Here is a 22,336-nt window from a genome sequence, read left to right as displayed (position 1 = left end):
CATCTGTTGTCTCCAGATTTTTTAAAGATCACCATTCTAACTGGCATGAGATGGTATCTCAATGTAGTCTTGATTTACATTTCTCTGATGACCACTGATGGTGAGCATTTTTTCATATGTTTGTTGGCCTCATGTATAAAAATGGATTTTTAAAACTGCTCATAAAATAACATAAAAGCTATCGATGACCTTATAAGAATGAAGCAAATCAAAGCCCATTCACATGTTTCTTGAATCCCTAAGGCTGCAATTTGAGTTCAGTGGCACTGCTGTGAATCACTTCAACCAAACCCAAAATCAGTGGCTGAAGATGGATGGCAAATATTTGGTTATTTAGACAACAATAAAAATTGCAGTAATTTTTAAAATTACATCCCAACTTAATTCTTTTACCACAGAAATAAGTATCTCAATTATTCTACAGTGAAAAACAAAATGGAATTTTCCAAGGCTACTTTTCCTTGTAAAGACAAACCAATTGCTCTAACTCTTTGTAATTCTACACATCAAAAGCCAAGAGCCCAAGCAAAGGCAATGCTGAAAGATCACTGTGCTCCAAAAACAGACGCTGTGAACCATGGCTCAGAGGCTGAGTGGGTGGGCATGGAATCCTAAAACCACTGGAATATTGTCTTTGTGGAAATAGTGAAAAAACTAAATAGAAATGATGACAACAGTGTATACCTATTACAATATTTCAGTAAAAAACACTTGGCAATATTTATATACTCCAAGGAGTACAAGATTCTAGCATGCGGTTCTAACACTATTTGCCTTTAAGCAAGTTATTTAAACTTCTCTGGGCCTTTTTTTCTCACCTAGAAAATGGGCATCATTAATAATATCTACTTCACAGGCATTAGTTACATGGATTAAATTATGTTATCCACATATAATTGCTTAGGTAAAGCCTTGCACGTAGTAAACATTGAGTACATGTCAGCAATGGTTTTATTGTCATCATTTTTATAATTACAGAGATTTTATGCTCAGAGCTGTTCAAACTGCACAACTTCAGATGTGAGATACTATCACCATAAACAACTATTTTCTTTACTATGATATAATCAGGTTGTATTTTTCCATTTATGTTGTTGTACCTATTTGAAGTTAGGTAAGCTTCAAAACGAATCACTATTCACTACTTCATTTGATCCTCACAACAATGCCGACACAGAGAGACAGGGAAGAGATTACCCTCAAGTTACAGATAAACTCCAGTTTCAGCTGAAACATGGGGAGGAAAGTGACTTGACCAAAGTATGCAACTAGTGACCAGCAGTGAACGGATTCCAAGGGCACGCTGTATAACTGCACCTTCAGGTTTGATATGGGTTGGCTCTGTGTCCCCACTCAAGTCTCTTCTCAAATTGTAATCCCCATAATCCCCATGTATCAAGGGAGGCACCAGGTGGGAGGTGATGGTTCGCCCCATGCTATTCTTATGATGGTGAGAGTTCTCACAAAATCTGATAGTTTTACAAGGCAGTTTTTCTGCTCTTGCTCTCTCTCTTTCACCTGCCACCATGTAAGACATTTCTCTTCCCCTTCCACTGTGACTGTAAGTTTTCTGAGGCCTCCCCAGCCAGGCAGAACTGTGAGTCAATTAAACCACTTTTCTTTGTAAATTACCCAGTCTTGGGTATGTCTTTACAGCAGTGTAAGAACAGACTAATACAAGGGTTCTTCCCATTATTTAGGCTTCTCCAAAATACCAACTTCATAATATTTAACTAGTTGAGATAAATATGACCCCAAGTGGGTCAGCAGAAAGAACATGAGCAGGGAGAATGCACTGTGACACAGACCCGCCGTTCAGCAGAGACACACTACACAAGAGGAGTGAAGTGGCGTTGACTGTGGCATTGCAATGATGCCCTTGTCAGACATTGGTGTCACCACCTCCCGCCTGGGCCTCTACCAGTAACTAAGAGATGGTTTTAGTCAGTATCCATTCAAGGTGCATTAGCGCCTACCCAGCTCAGCACTGCCCCACTCTCCCACTAACCCTGGGGGTGAAAGTGATGCATCTACAGAGAAATGGAATGATCTAGGCAGCTCTGCTCCCTGGTCTGGCTGGAACTGGGGCACACAGGAGGGCTTCCCTATGTGTATCCTGGGGAACACTGTTTATGAAAAAGATGCCTCTAAAAAACTTGGGTTTCATGGTCAAATGACTTTGGAAAAGGCTGCCGTCTGAGTCGTCGTCTGGGAGTTTCACAGCACTTATCGGCATGTTAAAGGAAATGAAAGGGCCTGGAGTAAAAAATCCTATGATACATTGTTTAACTCAGCAAGTTCCAAATTTATTTTACTATGAACCTCCTTTCCAGTAACACCTTTGAATATTGAAACTTAGTTTGGGAAATGCTGGAGACTCTACAATTAATGGCTGTGTGGCTTTGAATCTAACTACAAGACAACTTTTAATTTCCCTGTCCAAAAATCATTGCTCAATAAAGGGTTAGTGGAAGAGTTAAACTACAAATGGAAGGTTTAGATTTTCTCATAACCAAACTGTAAAAAATGAATTTTACCTTAATGCAGGAAAGCATATATTTTGCAACCAAGATCAAGGAAAAACATATTTTAAGTCACAATTACAATAGTCCACAGCAGTATATTCTTTATAAAAAACATGTGCTATCCTGAACTCACAACCCAATGTTGTATGTCTTTAAATGTCTAAGATGAAGTAGAGAACAAAGTGATTGCCCAAATATTTCAAATCAGTTTCTCTTTCTACAGTAACGTAATCTTGCCTGTTCAGTTTCAGATAATTCAAATTTACTGGATTTGAGTGTGGAATTGGAGAAAGCAGGAGCCTAAGTAACCTGAAAAGTTATCATAATTCTACACTATTTAAATATACTTCAACTGTTGAAATATTCTTTATTAAATAAATTAAGCCTTTAGGAAGATATGGTCAACCAGCCATCTTTGATACCACTAAGAAAATATCTAGAATATTACATGATATAATATACTGAAAATGCCTCCAATATCTGAGAATTAATGTTTCCACATTTTTTATATACTTCTTATATAAGTTCTGGGATACATGTGCAGAACCTGCAGGTTTGTTACATAGATATACACGTGGCATGTTGGTTTGTGGCACCCATCAACCTGCCATTTACGTTCTCCTAATGCTATCCCTACCCTAGCCCCAAACTCCCTGACAGGTCCCAGTGTATGATGTTCCCCTCCCTGTGTCCATGTGTTCTCGTTGTTCAACTCCCACTTATTAGTGAGAACATGTGGTGTCTGGTTTTCTGTTCCTGTGTTAGTTTGCTGAGAACGATAGTTTCCAGCTACATCCATGTCCCTGAAAAGGACATGAGCTCACCCCTTTTATGGCTGTATATTATTCCATGATGTATATGTGCCACATTTTCTTTATCCAGTATATCATTGATGGGCATTTGGCTTGGTTCCAAGTTTTTGCATGTTTCCACATTTCTAAGCATCCAGTTTATTATGAAAGAAGATTTGAACACTAAGTACTATGGGTATGTGCATCAAAGTCTCCTAAAAATCAATTTGCCCAGGCATCAAACATCTAAAATAAAATTCATACATTTCCTTTTTAAATTCACCTGTCTCCAGTAATTCAATTAAAATCTGTTCACATTTCTGAAGGGGAAATCCTGATACCATTAAACTGTTCTATATTTCAGGTTATGAATTTTTTTAACTTAACACTTTAAGACCCATGCCAACCCATAAAAAGACCTATTTAGATTTAAATTTGAATGTCATTGCCTGTTTCATTTTTTTAAACCATAGAAATATAAATATGCAAAATTCTCCCCCTTCCCAAAACATAGTTGGGAAATGTGTCACATGGTAATACAATCTGAATCAAAGAGAACACTTTCTAGGATTTCTTCCTCCTAGAATCTGGGGAGAAGGGTAGCTGTTAATGGACTTAACACTTCGATGTTAAATTGAACTTTCTCTTCACCCATTCCATTTCATGGTCAAAATGATCATGTTTTCAAGCAGCCCTAGCGGCAGTGCCTTACCAGTGTAGATGCTGGCATTGGAGGCTGGGATACCAAACTGTGACTCGATGAACTTGGGAATGAAGGTAATGAAAGCAGTTACAATGGCACTCTCAGCTGTGTATGACAAACTCACAAAAAGGAATGTCATGTTGCTTAAGATCCTGACAGCTGCTCTTGGTAGGTCTACAAAATGACAAAAATGACAAACGAATGTTATAAACAATGGATGGAAAACAAAATAAAACTGAATTGTTTTTGAAATGAACTGGAAATAGCCATTCAGCAACATTTGCCACCAAAGAATAAAAATAGATCCGATGACGATTAGAAACCGTTCTCTTTATTAAATAGATTTTGTTTTCTTTTTTTTTTTTTTTACTTTCAACCAGGATATGGACATTAAGTAAAGTACCTAAAAACATACTCACACACAAATATCCTTATAAGCAGTACCCAACTGATGATTCCTGTTTCAAAAACTGTTAGAATTATTTGCATTTCTTCATTGATTAAAACAATATTTTTTATTGTTAAGGCCTCAAAGTCCACTAGATGTATAAAGTGCATGCCATGCAGCCTTAAATTACGATTTCCACTTCTCCTAACTAACATTATAATATAGTTATTCCACTTCTGGGGCATCTACATGATGTTGGACTTCTGATTGTCCAGTCTCATTATGAAACAGGAAATTGTCACAGTTCAAAAAGCCAAAAGAATGAGGCCATCAGGTCAGACACTCTGAGGTACTTGGATTAGGGAACAAAGAGCTCCAAAGAGGAAGGAGAGCCCAAAGGTGTGGGCTTAGCACCTGCTGAGCTGCCTCCAAGAAAGAAAGGCAAGTCTTACCCTGCAGTCTAGGCATTTATTTCACAGAACCTGCCATCTATATGCTTCAAGATACATGTGCAAGTATTTTTATTGGAGCACAGTTTATAACAGCATAAATGGGAATCTACATTTCCATCAATGGGAAATGTTTAAATAAATTATAGCACAGCCATATAATGGAAAACTATACAGTAGTTAAAAGTGAAATAGAGCCGTATGTACAGCATAAAAGAACTTCAAGAAGTATTTGTATTAATGTATAAAGCAAGCTGCAAAAACAGATGTGAATATATGTAATTCTATTTAATTAAAAATCAAACAAACCAAAACAATATATTTATATATGGTCACATATATACTCCTCAATTTATATAACACAAGACTACTAAGGGTTTATGTTCTGTGAATGGGACTAAGGTTGGAAAATGGGAATAAAAGGAGATTATTGTGTATATACTTCTGTATTTTTACATGGCTATAATGTGAATTAATGTATATTTATGTAATCTTTATGTATCTTCAAAGAAAAGGGAAGCTGCATTATTTTTGGCAATACAGTTATCTCAGAACAGTTATCTCCTTCCACATAATAAAGTCATTTCATTAAAATTAACCAACAGCTTTTATTAAAGTTATAATTCATAGCTTCCTAGTCACCAGAATTTGAAACTTAGAAAGTTAAGACTGCTCACTGTCATCATTTTAAAATTTAAACTAAATTTAATGTTCTATATCTTAGTTTAATTTTTAAAGTTTAACAATCTAAAAGAAAAATTAAGATGCATGCTGTATTTTTTTAACATGGATAAACATACAGAGAAAAACATAATCAAAGTGTTTCATAAAATCATCCTACAGCCTCTTGTAAACACTGTAAACTAAAATGTCATATCCAAAATTTAAAGCTTAGAAAATTAAAGATTACCTATCAACATTTAAAGATTCAAATTAAGGTTAGCCATATATTAAAAGCCAAAGTGTTGACTCTAACTTGGGAAAAATATAAAATAAATTTTAACATTAAAAAAACATACTATCACATGACTATTCTAAGAAATACTAGTTATATCGAATGGGTTTTTCTTCTATAGCCATTTAGTATGATAAAATAGCCTTCTAATTTCAAGGTTAACTAAAAACATGCATGATGGTTCTCTCTTGTTAAAAAAGTCTGTTGCTATTTAAGAAAAATTAGCAGAAGTTCAGATCTTCAACAACTCTTACGTTTCTTTCTTCTTTCTTCTACCTTTCTTGTTTCCCTTTACTGGGGCTAAGCTTTCAGCCTACAGCTCTTCAGGAGCTGAGGTGGGAGCACAGTATCCAGGATTGTGCCTTTGGTTGGTGGGGCTGGGTGGTTTTTTTTTTTTTTTTTTTTTTTTTTTTTTAAGGAGACTTAGCAAGTTATAAGTACATTGAAAATAATGGAAATCAGTTTTCTAACTGCCAAAGAAGGCGGTTACAAATATGGAAAGGGGGATTGTTCTACATCAGATTGGAACTGGAGGTACTGGTTCAGATAGGCAGATAGATAAATAGATTAGATGAGATTGATACATGGATGATAGACTATGTGTGTGTTTGTGTGTGGGTATAAATACAGATCTTCCTCTGTCTGCTCACAAGGCTTAGAAGTAATGACACCCTGGTAGGAATGCATCTATCTGGCACCCAATTCTTGGTTTCTAAAAACCATCTTCTACTAAAAGGAACCAGAGCTCCCTGGAAAAATGTCTAACTTTACAACTGGGGCAGAGAAAATACAAGATAAGCCTAGAAAACCTTGTTGAATAAGAAAGCAAAAATGTGTTCATGGAATGGTGAGGGAATGTCAGAAGGACACAGAAGACAGCTTGAAGGATTCTCACTGGCCAATCTGGGACAATTTGACCTCAGTAGATACTAAAACCAGTAAGCAAAAGTCTAATAAGTATGAGATATAGTCGGTCTTTATTACTCACAGATTCCATATTCGCAAAGATGTCTACTTGCTAAAATTTATTTGTAACCCCAAAATTAACACTTGCAGCACTTTCATAGTCATGGGCAGACCAGAAAACAGTTCGAGTTGTCCAACACACACATTCCCAGCTAAGGTGGAACAAGGTGACACTCTGCTTTCTTGTTTCAGTTCTCATATTGTAAACTCGTGTCCTTTCCATAATACATCGACTCACATTTTTTGCATTTTTGTACTTTTTGTTGGTGATCTCATTGTTTAAAATCCCTTGTTCTGCAGTGCTGTCTACGGTTCCTAAAGTGTAAGAGGTTTGATGTGCTTTACAGAGAAAATTCTCATGTTAGCTAAGCTTCCTTCAGGCATGAGTTACAGTGTAATTGACCATAAGTTCAATGATAATGAATCAACACTATATATTAAATAAGGAGTCTTTAAACAGAAAGATACATAAAGCAAGGTCGTGTGTTGACTGATTTGTCGAGGATTATGTTGTAATAGGAACCAAATCCTGTACCTCCCATAGGAGCGAAGCTTAGTCCAGGTTAATCCAGTGTTCACAGTGACTTTATAGAACATATCTGCCACAAACAACGGGTGTCGACTGTCTCTACATAGCCTCAAAATATTTCCCCACAGAGTATTTTTCAACTACTCACTGATTAATAATTACATTATACTTATTAATTACATTACATTATACTTATTAACTTTAGAATAGCTTTAGAACCTGGCAAATACTATCTTATCCTAGTGATAAAAGTTAGCCAAACTGGTGATAGGGCAAATTAACACTATGTGTTTCTGCTCTTATGTACTGAGCATAGCATCATTTTAGTGGTGTATCTGCAAAGATGCATAAATCAGGAGATATCACCAAATCCAAATTGAGGGATATTCAAAGTTAATGGATACACAAAGTTACTGGTTTGTACCTTTTTTAAAAGATCAAGATCAGCTGGACACAGTGGCTTACACCTGTAATCCCAGCATTTTGGGAGGCCTAGGCAGGTAGACCACGAGGTCAGGAGTTCAAGACCAGCCTGGCCAACATAGTGAAATCCCATCTCTACTAAAATACAAAAAAAAAAAAAATTAGCCAGGTGTGGTGGCGAGAGCTTGTAATCCCAGCTACTCAGAGGGCTGAGGCAAGAGAATCGTTTGAATGTGGGAGGCAGCAGTTGCAATGAGCTGAGATCACTTCGCTGCACTCAAGTCTGGGCGACAGTGTAAGACTCCATCTCAAAAAAAAAAAAAAAAAAAAAAAAAAACGAAGGTCATGAAAAGCAAAAAAGGATGAGCAACTGATTCATATTGAAGGAGACTGAAAGACACAAAAACTAAATGCATGTGATCGTGGATTGGATCGTGGACATAATGGGCATTATTGGGATAATCAGCAAAATTTGACTGAGGCCTATGGTTTAGATGGTAGCACCAGATCAATGTGAATTTCCTGATTCCTATGGTTGCCCTGTGGTCATATAGGAGAGTGTTCCTGTCCTTAGGAAACATATGCTGAAGTATTAGGAACAGTAGAGTATCATACCCTCAACTTCTCAGAAATGTTAACCATTGGGGAATCAGGGTGTAGGGTACGCTGGCGCCCTGTACTATTTCTATACCTTTCATGTAAATTCAAAATTATTTCAAAAACACAAAGTTTGGAAGACTAAATTAGCAAAGAAGTTGTTAAACCTTCATAAATTTGCAACCAAATACTTCATTTATATGCTGCAGAATATATTTTGGATCCGTTTCTTGATGTCATTTATAACTGTGTCATTGTAAAACCAATGATGCAGTAAAAAGCATGATGAAGGAGAGTTGATGAAATAATGATAGTGATTATCATTTTTTTATCATTTAATGCTAGAAAATCTTACAAATTCAAGCTGACACTAAAACCAGGAAACGCCTTAAACAGTGGTAAAGTAGGAATAAAATTCAAAACAAAGCCCCCAAATTCAAGAGGACATAATTTAAAGTGGACTATACTCTGAAATCACTTTTAAAAGAAGTGTTAATAGCATTGGCAGATCAACTGTGCCTTCCAGGTGCACGCTGATGGCAGTATAGGCAGCCCTATCATCACGTGCACGTGGACCTGGTGTTAAATTGCACTGCAGTCACAACAGGGCTATGCTGCAATAAATCTGATGCACCCAGTGGCCTCCAAAACCTCTGGTCAAAATTCAGAAAATTTGAGATGGGTAATGTGAGTGGGTTCTTATGGAAGCTGATGAGGGATGGTGTTTATGAGAGACTGGATCAGATGGTATTTATGAGAGACTGGATCAGTGAGGGCAGAGGCCATAATTTATCCTCCAAACTTCATTGATCACAGCATCATTTAAGGCAGCAGGTATTGATATGTTTGTAATTTTTCAATCATTAGCCAAATGTATTCTGGCATGTGTGAACATTTTATGCTCATTCATAAAATAAGTCTACAATTTAAAGTATGTATTAGACGAAGGTCTTTATTTGCTGTTTGTTTGTTTGTTTGTTTGAGATGAGGTCTCCCTCTTTTGCCCAGGCCAGGATCCAATAAAGTGATTATAGCTCACTGCAGCCACAAACTCAGGGCTCAAGCCGTCACCCGGTATCAGCCTCCTGAGTAACTAGGACTATAAAAGGCCTTTATTTGGGTAAGCAAAGCTTAAACAAGCACCAACTTCAGTGAACCTGAAAGGTACAATCATCTTTTCAAGTGGACAGAGAGATAAACTTTCTGGGAGTTTATTTAATTTGATGAGAAATGTATCCCAGGCTGGAGAGGGCTCTGCAAGTCCCTGCCACACTGGAAGACCCCTCTTCTGTGGCTCCTTACACAAAAGCTGCAAGGTTTTCACCATAGAACCTGATATCCCCAAACGAGCTGATTGGACCAGGGAAGGGGGCTGGACTCAGAGGTGCTACCTACAGGCAACCCAACAACCACCAGAGGCATCCTATGTGAGCAAAGACTGGCCAAAAGCCCCTTGACTTTGTTTCCCTTAGAGTGTCTGCAATAGATACTAGAAAGAGATAACTAGGTAGGGAGTATGAAGATTGAATGAGACACACAAGTAAGGAAAACTGAGCCTGGAGCCACGCTGGAGTCTGCAGAGTGACTCGGGGCTTAATGGCAATGGGCACATCCCTATCTTCCAGGGGCCCGGCCACTGAGGCTTCTGCTCTCCCCTGGAGCCTTGGACTAAAAAATCCCAGTATCTCAGGTGACTTAAACTGGCTTCTGTTCTTCACAACCTGAAAGGACCTGTATCATGTCTTTTTGCTGCTGTGTTAGATTACTGAAACAAACTTTGTTTTAAGGATATATTTGAAAAACTTATGCCAACAAAGGGATTGACCAAGCATAAGAAAAGGCCCAGCTACCATGAACACCACTGGGCGCGCCAGGCCTATGAGAACGAGCTCCTGCCTTCCCTTCTGCCCTGAAGTCCCAAGCTCCATCCATGGCATGGTCTTCTTTATCTCTGTACTATTTATGGTATTCCCCACCTGTCTCCTTGGCAAATGTCAAACTCATCCATCAAGTTTCAGGATTGGCATCTGCCCCTGTAGGAAGCATCCACAGCTTCTCTAAACAGACTAGGGGGTTCCCTCTCTGTGCTCCCAGGTACTTGGTCCATATCTCTAGTCATCAATTCTTAGGCAGCTGCATGTGTTTACCTGTCTCTTCCTTTCAGGATACTATAAAAGCTGTGACTGCAGGACCTTGGGGTATCTGTACATCTTCAGCTCCCAACATTCATCTGGTCTACAAGAGGTACTCCAAAAATATACTTGGAATGCATTTATTAACATTCTTTATTATATCATTGCAATAATGTATACTAAAACAATATCCATAAACTTGTGAGAAAATGAAGTCCATTCCAAAGAGGCATAATTTCCTCCTGGGGAATGGGTTAAGAGTTAAGACAGCATAAGTCATAAGATGAAAGGTGGTCCACAGTGGTGGACTCACTGAAAACAGAAAATTATGCTCCTTTTTAAAGCATGGTTCTTTAATGCTAAAGAATCCTTAATGGCATTAGATAAGATTATAAACTAAAAAGTCCATTAAAGAAAAATTAAAATACTGACAGGAGAAACAGAAAATATACAATATTATCCTTTATCCAGCATATAAGGAAAGAAGTATGCTTAATTTTTCAGATATCTGAGTGATTGCCTCTTTAAGCAGCAAAGCTTTAAATATTTTTGTTGTATTAACTGATAATACTAGATAATGCATAGCACAATTTGACATTTTCTTCAATATTCAAAGTCATAATTATGACTACTAATTTCTATATGCTAATTAGTTTCATTTTTTTTTTAACCATTAATTTTCTGATTTTTTTTTCTAGTTGCAAGAAAATTCCTTCCCCAGGGCATGTTGTTTGTGTGTTTGTTTTTACCTGCTGACATTGTACATCCAAACCAACTTTTCTCTTTTATGGTCTTCTAAAGAGCCCTTCTAGAGGTAAACATAAACTATTAATTTCGTTCCTTTTACATCTTTTTTTAAAATTTAAACTGGGGGTGAGATGAGGACTAGTGCTTGTTTTATTATTAAATAGAATAGATAAATTAGTATTACTATGAAGGAGTTGACTAAATTTTATTACCTGGAAATGTAGATTTCTACCCAGGTATAAATTATGAGCATTCAATACCAAACAAACATGCTGACCCCTCTTAATGCTTTTCATAATTTTTGACATGGATATATCCAGACAAACTGACATTTACCTAAAATTGAGTAGTCCAGGCAGTTTATTTTCCTTATGTTTAAATTTAACTAAAATAATTTATTATGCCAAAATTCACAGAACATAAATTCACTATTTTAAAGTGAAAAATGTAGTGGAATTTAGCAAAGTCACAGTGTTATACAGCCACCACGTCCATCTAATTTCAGAATATAAATACTTTCTTACTATTAGAAAAAGTCAAGCATTTTATTTTCAGAAATGGGATTGGAATTCACTTATATTTTATTCTTTAAGTTTTCTGTCATGGACATGTATTACTTTTAGGATCTTTTTTTAAAAGCTGCAATTTTAAAAGGCTGCAGAAATGTGTCATCCCCAAAAGTCTTCCTTGACTGAGGCAGCCAACATGAGTTCCTTCCTCCTCTTCCTTCCACCTCCTTAGAATGTGCGTACCTCCATTTTAGGAGTTGACATAATAATATTGTGTCTATTTTCCTTTCTGCCTCCCTTTGAGGGCAAGAAGTATAACTTTTCATGTATGAGTCCTGAGTTTTTAGTCCTGCAGTAATTACTCAATAAAGATATTTGTGAAAATGAAAGAAAAACAAAAAAAGGAAAAATTTCCTTAAGATCGATATTGCCAGCCATCTCAATAATTACGTGATATTCGGAAACCCATCTGGTCCTCTCCTAAAAGTCTTAAATAACACCCATTGCTTATATAAAAGTACGATTTGAGAGAAGAGTGATTGAACAAGCAGAAAAAGGCAGCTTAAAGGGACTAACGTCGAAGAGGGCATAAAATTCACATTGGTCACAGAAACCAAGGGTGAAGATGAAAACAACCGGAGTGGAAGGTCATTGTTACATAAAAGATGGGGATTTTTATTGATAAATTTTAAAATAATGTGATACTGACAAAATACAGGGTGCTTTGCAAAGCACATAGGCAGTACCAAGGCCTTTGCCTTGAGGGCCTAGGAAAGGCCTCCTGAAGTGGGAGGAAGAAAAGTGGTGTAACAAAGGCAGAGGGCAGAAACGCCACACGATCATTCTGACTGAAGGAGGTCAGTGAACGGATGCTCCACCTAGAACACATAGCTTCTATATTAATCATGTTTGTAAATTTCTATATTTTATAATGTTTTGACTTCTTTAAAAGCTTGCTGGTCAGGAAGAGCCTGCCCTCCCAGGACTACAGCCTAGCACTTAGACATAGCGCTGGGCTCAGCTGCCCACTGGGAGCTTACCTTTCATATGCAAACCAAGCAATCCCAAGTTGGTGGCCCAGACCACCTCCTTATCTAACTCACACACATTTCACCTGTCCTAAATCACCCAGGGTCAGGTACCAGACAACTGGAGACCATCCCTGCAGCCCAGAGCCCGTGGACATTATTCAAACTAGCCAATCCTACGCACTTTCCCAATGAAACCCCAATAAAGGCTATGGCCTGGACTCTGGGCTCGCTCCAATTCTGCCTCCTAACCAATCCTGATGCTCCTTCCACCACCCTGCATGGTAGGGGATGCTCCCTTCTCTTAGAAGTGTAAGTAATTTTTTCTCCTACCAGTGGTATTAACCCCATCATGTCATCACTCAGATATCTCTAAAAATTAAAATCCTATGGGTGCAAATTAGTGAACAGCTTTTAACAGCTCTTGAAATTCTTTGATCTCCTTCTTTTATAAGTACTGAAAGTGCAGCTGGCTCTCTATATCCATGGACTCTGTATCCACGGATTCAACCAACCACGGATCGAAAATATTCAGAAAAAAAATGAGTGGGCACATCTATATTGAACACATACAGACTTCTTTTCTTGTCATTATTCCGTAATCAATACCATATAGTAACTATTTACATAGCATTAACATTGTATTAGGTATTATAATTAGTCAAGAGATGATTTAAAGCATACAAGAGAATGTGTGTAGCTTACATGCAAATACTGTACCATCTTATATTAGAGACTTGAGCATCGTGGATTTTGGTAACCAAGGAGGGGTTCTGGAACCAATCTCCCATGGATGCCAAAGGATGACGGTATGTAAATGTTCTATTATCTCTAATCTTGTAGTTCCTGTTATTTGTATTCTTTAAAGCCTTCTGGTGCATCAAAAAGCTGGTGAAAAAATATGATCATCCTGCAGTGAAAACCTTAGTAGCTTTTATGGCCAGTGAGTCTTGCATGATCCTGTATGTTCTTGAGCACACGGCAGATACAACTTTTCCATGCGTGTAATCCAGAAGAATCAAACTATTTTTAGTTAGGGTTTTCTATAAAAGCAAAACCAAGGCTGCTTATCATATGCAACATGGTCAACACAGGACCTATGTGCCCTCATTTCCTGCTCATCTGCTTTGAAAGAAATGACCCCACAGATTTCCCAATCACAAGGCCCCATGAAAGTACTCTGAGTCCTCCCTCCCCTCCAGAACGCACCGGCAAATGACATTTGCTGCTTGCCTAGAAAAGATAGCAACTAGATGACACTAGCACGCCACAGTCACCTCACAGCTGAGCACATAGTGCCCGAGACACTTACCTACGATAAGAGGGTAGAAACAGTGGCTGCCAGGGCCCAAAATACATCATTAGCGGCTCCTGGCCACAGGACTACCTTGCTTGTTTAAATCAGCTCTCATGAGTATTTTTACATATCTTTCTAGGGAGATGCAAGTCTGATAAGTCACCCCACAGTTATTTTGCTGACTATAAAGAAAGAGCTTTCTTTTTTAGGGATTCTTTGCCTGGACTATTACCATTTTACCTTTTACCTCCTAAGCTGCAAGTCCAAATGTAAACATGTGGCTTACCACCAGAAATCATACATCCAATAAAATAAAAGTTGAACAGAAAAGAAACAAAGAATTGGATACACAGAAAACACAAATAGATCAGAGCATCCAAACTGGGGGAAAATATTCAATGTGGCCATAAGACTTTTCCTGGGCTTCAGATTTGATTTGGACTTCCTGGCCATCAAAGCAAAAAGCTGTGTAATCATCAATATCAGAAACACAGAAACATTCTGCATTCTTCAAGGAGAATAAAGCTTTTCCTAACTATGTTCTAGAGCTGTGGTTCTCACAGTGTGGCTCCTGGACCAACAGCTTCAGTATCATCTGGGAAATTGTTAAAAAAAAATGCTAATTCTCAGGCCCACTCCAAACCTACTGAATCCGAGACTGTGGACTGGGCCTAGAGACTTGGATTTTAGGGAGCCTTTGTGGTGATGCTGATGTGGGCTAGGTTTGAGCACCACTGATCCAAGGAAAGCGGTTTTCTACAAAGGGCACTGAGCAACCATCCTATGGCAAACATGGGGAATTCAAGTAGTAGTTCAATAAAGCTGCAAACACAAAATTAAAGTGCAATTCAGCAAAGGCAATATGCAAGGAGACTAACAGCAAAGGGCCCAGGCATGTAGCTTTTGGCGATCCCTCTTTGCTGGGTCAAACATTGACCCTAACACATTCATACTATCCTTGTTCCAAAACACCTAGCAAAGGCGTACGTGCAATGGTTCTGGGTGTTCTTGGGCAGCTCAAACTCAGAATTTATTCCTTTTGCTTCCCTCAACTAGTTCCTCTCCCCATTATCTGAGATTCAACCTATAACCACCTCTGGTACCTTTCTCTCCATCATTCCCATGTCAGTTGTCACATCCTAAAGAAATGACCTCTTTTGCCAGGCGTGGTGGCTCACACATGTAATCCCAACACTTTGGTAGGTTGAGGCCGGCAGATTGTCTGAGGTCAGGAGTTCGAGACCAGCCTGGCCAACATGATGAAACCCCATCTTTACTAAAAATAAAAATTAGCCAGGGGTGGTGGCGGTGTCTGTAATCCCAGCGACTCAGGAGGCTGAGGCAGGAGAATCGCTTGAGCCCAGGAAGCGGAGGTTGCAGTGAACAGAGATAGTGCCACTGTACTCCAGAGTGAGACACAGCGAGACTGTCTCAAAATAAAAGAAAGAAATGACCTTCTTCTCCCCTCCTCTCATTCCATAATCAATTCATCAAATATTTGCTATGTAACTTCTAGGTGGTATAAACTCAGCAGGAAATGTGACCAACAAAAAAAAAAAATCCCTAACTTCATGGAGCTTACTTTCTCACTGGGGAGACAGTAAATAAGATAAGTAAGTAAAATCCGTGGTAGGTGAGTGATGAGTGCTAAGGAGAAAACCAAAGGCAGAATGGAGGGAAGAAGCCTTGGAAGGGAGGTTAGAGATTTTTGACAGGGTGGCTAAGGAAGGCCTCACTGAAAAGGGGCCATGTGAGAAGTGCACTGAGGAAAGTGAGAGGCTCTGAAGAGAACATTCCCAGCACATGCATGGCAAGTGCAAAGGTCCTGGGGTGACAGTGTGCCTGGCACATTTGAGGACCAACAATGGGCCCAGTGTGGCTGAAGCAGAACACAGAATAAACAAATAGGACAGAAAGGAGATAGAATCGAAGAGGTAACCAGAGGTTAAATCATAGGTCATAAAGGAATGGACTTTTCTATGAATGAGCTGGGAGACCACAGAGCTTTGAGCAAAGGAGTGGCATTTTAACATTTCTAGCTGCTGAATGGAAGGCAGATAGAAAGGGGCTAATAGTCAAAGCAGCAAGGCCAGTTTAGCAGGCTGCTGTCCCTTTCTTCTCTGCTAGCCGAAACCTCTCCACTGGGCTCTGCCCGCAGCTGTGTACCTGCGCCCCTTCCTACCAATCTGCTCCTCCTCCTCCCTAATCTACCTCTTTGAGTGCTGCCAAATGCCAGCTTGAACCTCCCCATTCCCCATTAGAAAAGAAATCAGAGAGCTCACACTAGAGCTCACATTCTCTACCACATGCCCTGCTCGACCTTCCCAACCTCATCTCCCAGGCCTCCACCACATATATCCAACATGCCAACTACAAAATGCTCGTTCAGCATTTCCAAATACACCGACACGGTCCCAGCTTCTGGCCTTTGCTCTCTCTGCCTCAACATTTCTGACGCCCGCCTCCACCTACGGAAATCCTCCCCATCTTTCCAGGGTCATCTCAAATCCCACCTCCTCCATATAAGTTTTCCTGATCCCTCTGCAGCCTTGAACCTCCACACCATTGCACCTGTTCTCTTTTTATGCTCTTTAATAAATTTCCATCTGTGTTTGTCCTGGCTCCCTCAGTGGACTCTATGCTCTTGGAGGGCAAACCATGGCTCACACAACTTTATAGCTAAAGCATGGAGTACAGCACCCTGTATAGAGTGAACATTCAATGAATTCAATGATGCCAACGTTATCCTTCCATGAGCAAAATTCTCTCACTTTCAGTAGCCTCTTTAAATCAGTTTATCACCTCAGAGTAACTGTTTAGTTAGGATTTTAAATATATTGTACTCTAACAGATAAAACTCTAGCAGAGAAAAATGTGTTACATTTTATGCTTAATTAGTAACACATAATTAAGCTTCAAAGATTAAAAAGTGGACATCGAAAGCAAAATCGTTCTATGATTAACTGCCACCAAAAGTTTTTTAGATAGAAAGCTGCCCAGTTAAATTTGGAATGCTTTAAAATGCTGGACCTCAAAGCTCAGGGAAATGGATTCGCTTAAATATTTTAAGTGTTTATTTTTATTGGTAAGATTTTTGATGAAATCAATGCTAATCTCTTTGTGGAATGTAATGCAGACATATTGAAAATTCTACTTTCCCCTTTGTGGTGTCTTAAATCAGTGTTATTCCTGCATCATTTATAATAAGAGTATGAAAACACTGAGTCAGATTTTCTCAATGTCTGTCATTAAAATGTGGAGGTGGAGTATATTTTCTTTTATCATTCTCTGCAGTAGAAATTCCCAAAGGGGCACCATTCTGTATGGCTCAAATAATTTTCTTTTTTTTTTTTTTTTTTTTTTTTTTTTATTATTTTTTTTTTTTTTTTTTTTTTTTTTTTTTTTTTGAGACGGAGTCTTGCTCCGTCACCCAGGCTGGAGTGCAGTGGCACAATCTTGGTTCACTGCAACCTTCACCTCCGGGGTTCAAGTGATTCTCCTGTCTCAGCATCCCAAGTAGCTGGGATTACAGGTCCTCACCGCAACGCCCATCTAATTTTTGTATTTTTGGTAGAAATGGGATTTTGCCATGTTGGCCAGGCTGGTCTTGAGCTCCTGACCTCAGACGATCTGCCCACCTCAGCCTCCCAAAGTGAGGGGATTACAGACATAAGCCACTACACCTGACCAATAATTGTCTTTATAAGGAAGTGTAAGTTACCAACTTCTACCTCCTCTTTGAAGGTACTAATATTGGTATCCAAATTTCAAACATAAAAGAAACACCAAGAAGCCAGGTGTGGTGGCTCACACCTGTAATCCCAGCATTTTGGGAGGCCAAGGCAGGCCGATCCCTTGAGCCCAGGAGTTCCAGATGAGCCTGTAAAACATGATGAAACCCCATCTGTACAAAAAACATAAAAATTACCTAGGTGTGGTGGCACAGGCCTGTAGTCCCAGCTACTAGGGAGGCTGAGGCAGGAAGGATCATTTGAGCCTGGGAGGTTGAGGCTTCAGTGAGCCAAGATCACACCACTGCACCCCAGCCTGGGTGACAGAGAAAGACTCTGTCTCAATAAAATAAAATAGAATAAATAATTTAAAAATTAAGACCAAAAGAAGCCCTACTCTAGAAAATAGAAGGGAGAAAAGGATCTGGGACTCAAATTCAGATTTAACTCAAAACTGACTTTTCTACGAACCATTCTTTAAGGCAAGACCTCAATAATAAATCTCAGCTTTGTTAAAAATAACCCCAATAATACATCGCAGCTTTGTTAAAATTATGTCAATAGCAGAATGATTCCTAAGGATTTAATTTGTCCTTTGGAAAATTGTATTAAATATTAGTCACTTTCTTCAGGCGATATGTATTAAATACACTAAAGGAAATCAATGTATACAAGATAAAAATAAATTAATTTTAAATATTCTAATTGAACATTATTTTAATACCATCAATGTCATTTTAGCAAAACATTTTTAGTATAATTCAATTAAAACGGTATTTCTTTCTAACAAGATAATGTGTCTCTTGAAGTTCCAGTCTTGATATGATTAGAAAATCCAGGACAAGAGGAAATAATGAAATGAATCAGCTGTGTGTCCCAATCAGGAGGTTTGGCTACAGAAGTAGGATCAGTCATGATAATCAAGGCATAGAGTGAAAAAAGGGGACTTTATCAAAAAGACTAACAAGAAAATCAGAATAGAAACAGATTTTATAAGCCAACTACCCATCATCATTCAAAGACCCCTCTTATTCTTGTTTTTAAAAGAAAATATCTTGAACCATCAAATTAAGCATATAGAAAACAGAAAAGCAAACCCTGGCAGTATAAGGAGATATTCCCCAAAAATAGAGTATAGATTCCATTTCCAAAAATCATTTTTAAATTCTCAATGGCCTTGATCACTTTTGAGCCAGCATACTAAGTGTGGGTTCCCCAGGAGCAGGCCCTGAGACAAGGGTTCACATCCAAGTAATTTATTTAGGCAACTCAGGGAACACTGGGTGGGGAGTGCAGTCAAAGTGCACTGGAAGGAAGAAGAGCCCACGAAAGACACAGAAACACACCTCAGAATTCCCTTTGCCACGAGGGGCAGGAGCTGTAGTGTTTATGGTCACCCGGTTAAGACTTCTCTGGGGAATTGGAGGCCAGGGGTTTCATTCTGTGGTGCCTGAAGACCACCTCAAGCAGGGGCCAAGCAGTTTTCCCAACTCACAAAGAAAACCCTTCAGGCAAATCACTTCCGTCCTGGCAGTTAGTGGACCTCTGCCATGAAAACGGTAGGGTGCAAAAATGCAGACAGGCCATTGATAGCATTGTCTACACTGCATCTTCCAAAAGAACTTCTTTCCCATCAACAGTTGTATCTGCTGTTGGTATTTGATATCAATCTTCTCCCCATTTTCTACTATCCAATAAATCATATATTTCACATACAAGTCACCCAACCCTAAGCTAGGTGATTTATGTTTCACATGCATGTGAAATTTTATATAAAATATATAATATTATCTTACCTATGACTTTATTTCTCCCTTTGAATCTACTTTATAGTCTCCATAAATGAAGACTCAAAGGCTGGCTGAGCACGGTGGTTCATGCCTATAATCCCGCACTTTGGGAAGCCAAGGAGGGTGGATCACCTGACGTCAAGAGTTTGAGACCAACCTGGCCAACATGGTAAAACCCCATCTCTACTAAGCAAAAAGAACAAAAATTAGCAAAGTGTGGGTGGGCACCTGTAATCCCAGCTACTCGGGAGGCTGGGAGAGAAGAATTGCTTGAACCTGGGAGGCAGAGGTTGCAGTGAGTGGACATTGCACTGCCGCACTGCAGCCTGGACAACAGGGTGAGACTCCAACTCAAAAAAAAAAAAAAAAAAAAAAAAAAAAAAAAACTCAAAGGTTATTGCTGTGTTTTAAATTCTTTGACATCAAGCTTGTCTCAGTTGAGTTATGAAAAAAAAAATCACTCTTTTGACAGTAGCCATAATGATCTATAATAGATTCACAAAAAAATGACGGGCCAGTACACATGGGAAGAGACCAGGCCATGCCAGTGTCCAGAGAACGCTTTATGTTATTAGAGCATAAGACGTCACGTACAGTTCCAAAACTGCCGCTGTCACAAAATCATGGCACGGGAGAGGGCCTAATCTAAGATGTAACTGCAAAGAAGCATTTTTAATGAAGTAGCATTTCATTTGCTTTCAAAAAATATTGTCTTTAAAAATGGTCCAATCTAACTATTATTATTCTTAGGCTGTAGGGACATGTCTGTAACATATGAGTAACTTTATTCTAGGCTAGAAATGTTCCTCTTTGGCCACACTGTGTATACAGTCAAAATGAGACAATAATGTGCCCAGGTACATTTTACCTAACATAACCTTGATTCATGAAAGCACTCGATAAATATTATGCTTCATAATTTATACCAAAAAAAATCAATTCACCAAATGTTGGAAACTAAACTGAAATTAATAGGAGTGTAGCATTATAGGTTTCTGGAATTAAAGGAACTTGTTGTCATTCAACAGATACACAAAATATTGAATAAATATTGTCTAGTCATGATCACTTCAGGTTGTTTAGGCTATAGATGGCCTAATCTAGCTTTAACATAATTAGCATCTTTAAAAGAAATAAAAATGAAAAAAATAAACCATACATCACCAAGACCTTCTGAGTGCTTTTATACTGGGTTTAGAGGCCCATCTCCTGGCCTCTGTTCTCTGGAGCCACATGCAAGCACTTGACAAAGCCACTGTTAAGTGAGATCCCTTTCTAGTGGTAGGTTTTATACTTATGTATGCATGAAACCACACTACCAAAGTCACTGGTCCCCTGAAACAAACCCTCCATTGTACAACGCACTTGATTTTTAATATTTTAAAAATCAGACTTCTCTAATTATAGTAAATAACATATATAGACATCTGTTTCTTTATGATCTAAATCAGTGCTTCTCAAACTGTGTGTGTGAAGGAGAATCATTTTTTAAAATTATTATTTCTAGTCTGTCATCTACTAATACTTTTGCAAAGACAAAAACGATGAATTATTTTAAAATTAATTTTTTAAACAACATACAAAATATAAGTTTAATTTTTAAACTATTATTAGATACAACAGACAAAAAATTACTCTGTCAAGTTCCTAAAAGAGTTTTGCAACATTTACTCTCAATCTTAGTATTTATCTGGCCACAGGCCAACCCACAGTTGGTGGGCAGACAGCAGTGGCCTGGGACCACACTTTGAGTAGCACTGATCAAAGCACCATGCACGTATTTATTCAAGAGAGATACATTACCTCTGACATCCTTTCCAAATCCCATAGAAGAAACTTTTTTGTCCACTTGTTCACTGTTGTTTGATTTCTCCTTCAGAACATCATCATCAGTAACAGCATCAGCAGAAAATTTTTTCTTTTTCTTTTTCTTGTGTCGAGGTGGAAGCTTTTTTGGAAAAGTAAACATTGGGAATATCACAAGAAACATTGCAATGGCACAAAGGAGGAATCCACTCCACCTAAAAATTGGAAAATGTGAATAGCATTTATGGCTTTTCTTTCGTGGGTGAGAACAAATTACTAGTAAAGTAGAAGTTCGTGGTGATAAAATTCTCGAGGAAACTTTATAATCAATTGTAAAGAGACAGGAAGTTGAGCAAACTAGGAAAATGAAGGAATTCTCCTTTTCTGTGATATAAATGAGAAAGCTGCAATTATATTAGTGTTATACTGAATATTGTAATCAGCAACCTAATTAGAATTTCATTCAAGTATTTTGGGGCACTAATGGGTTAGTTCTGCTAGCATTGTTAACCTTCTACAATGTGTATTTTATGATAAATCACTAAATTATAAATTCAACAGAAAAATAATGTAGACTACAGCATGTTATGTGGACCAATATAAACATTTTTTCTCAGAAGAAAAGCATTAATATCCCATGTGAAATATGTTTTAAATTGTTGATAGTATTCAAATATTTTTCTGCAAACACTTAAGAATGTATTATCTGGGTGCAGTGGTTCACGCCTGTAATCCCAGCACTTTGGGAGGCTGAGGCAGGAGTTTGAGACCAGCCTGGCCAACATGGTGAAACCTTGTCTCTACTAAAAATACCAAAATTAGTTGAGCATGGTGATGGGCACCTGTAATCCCAGCTACTGGGCAGGCTGAGGCAGGAGAATTGCTTGATCCTGGAAGGTGGATGTTGCAGTGAGCAGAGATCAGACCACTGCACTTTAGCCTGGGTGACAGAGCAAGACTCTGTCTTAAA

At 38.4% G+C, this 22,336-nt stretch overlaps 1 protein-coding gene across 2 annotated transcripts in view; it reads right to left on the bottom strand.

The window, feature by feature from the left end:
- Positions 1–22,336, bottom strand: part of SLCO5A1 (solute carrier organic anion transporter family member 5A1) — a 148,807-nt gene that overhangs the window by 57,915 nt on the left and 68,556 nt on the right. Inside the window, exons 4-5 of one of the 2 annotated variants that reach the window (XM_017544750.2) lie at positions 21,364–21,581; positions 4,029–4,193 (exon numbers count right to left, since the gene is read on the bottom strand). In XM_017544750.2, the coding sequence (XP_017400239.1) occupies positions 4,029–4,193; positions 21,364–21,581 (383 nt within the window). The remainder of the gene's footprint in view (positions 1–4,028; positions 4,194–21,363; positions 21,582–22,336) is intronic. The other variant, XM_017544762.2, reaches the window with a different exon arrangement.

This window comes from Cebus imitator, unplaced genomic scaffold (assembly GCF_001604975.1).
Source record: "Cebus imitator isolate Cc_AM_T3 unplaced genomic scaffold, Cebus_imitator-1.0 Scaffold9, whole genome shotgun sequence".
Taxonomy (NCBI): Eukaryota; Metazoa; Chordata; class Mammalia; order Primates; family Cebidae; genus Cebus; species Cebus imitator.
This window is presented reverse-complemented; position numbering and strand designations above follow the sequence as displayed.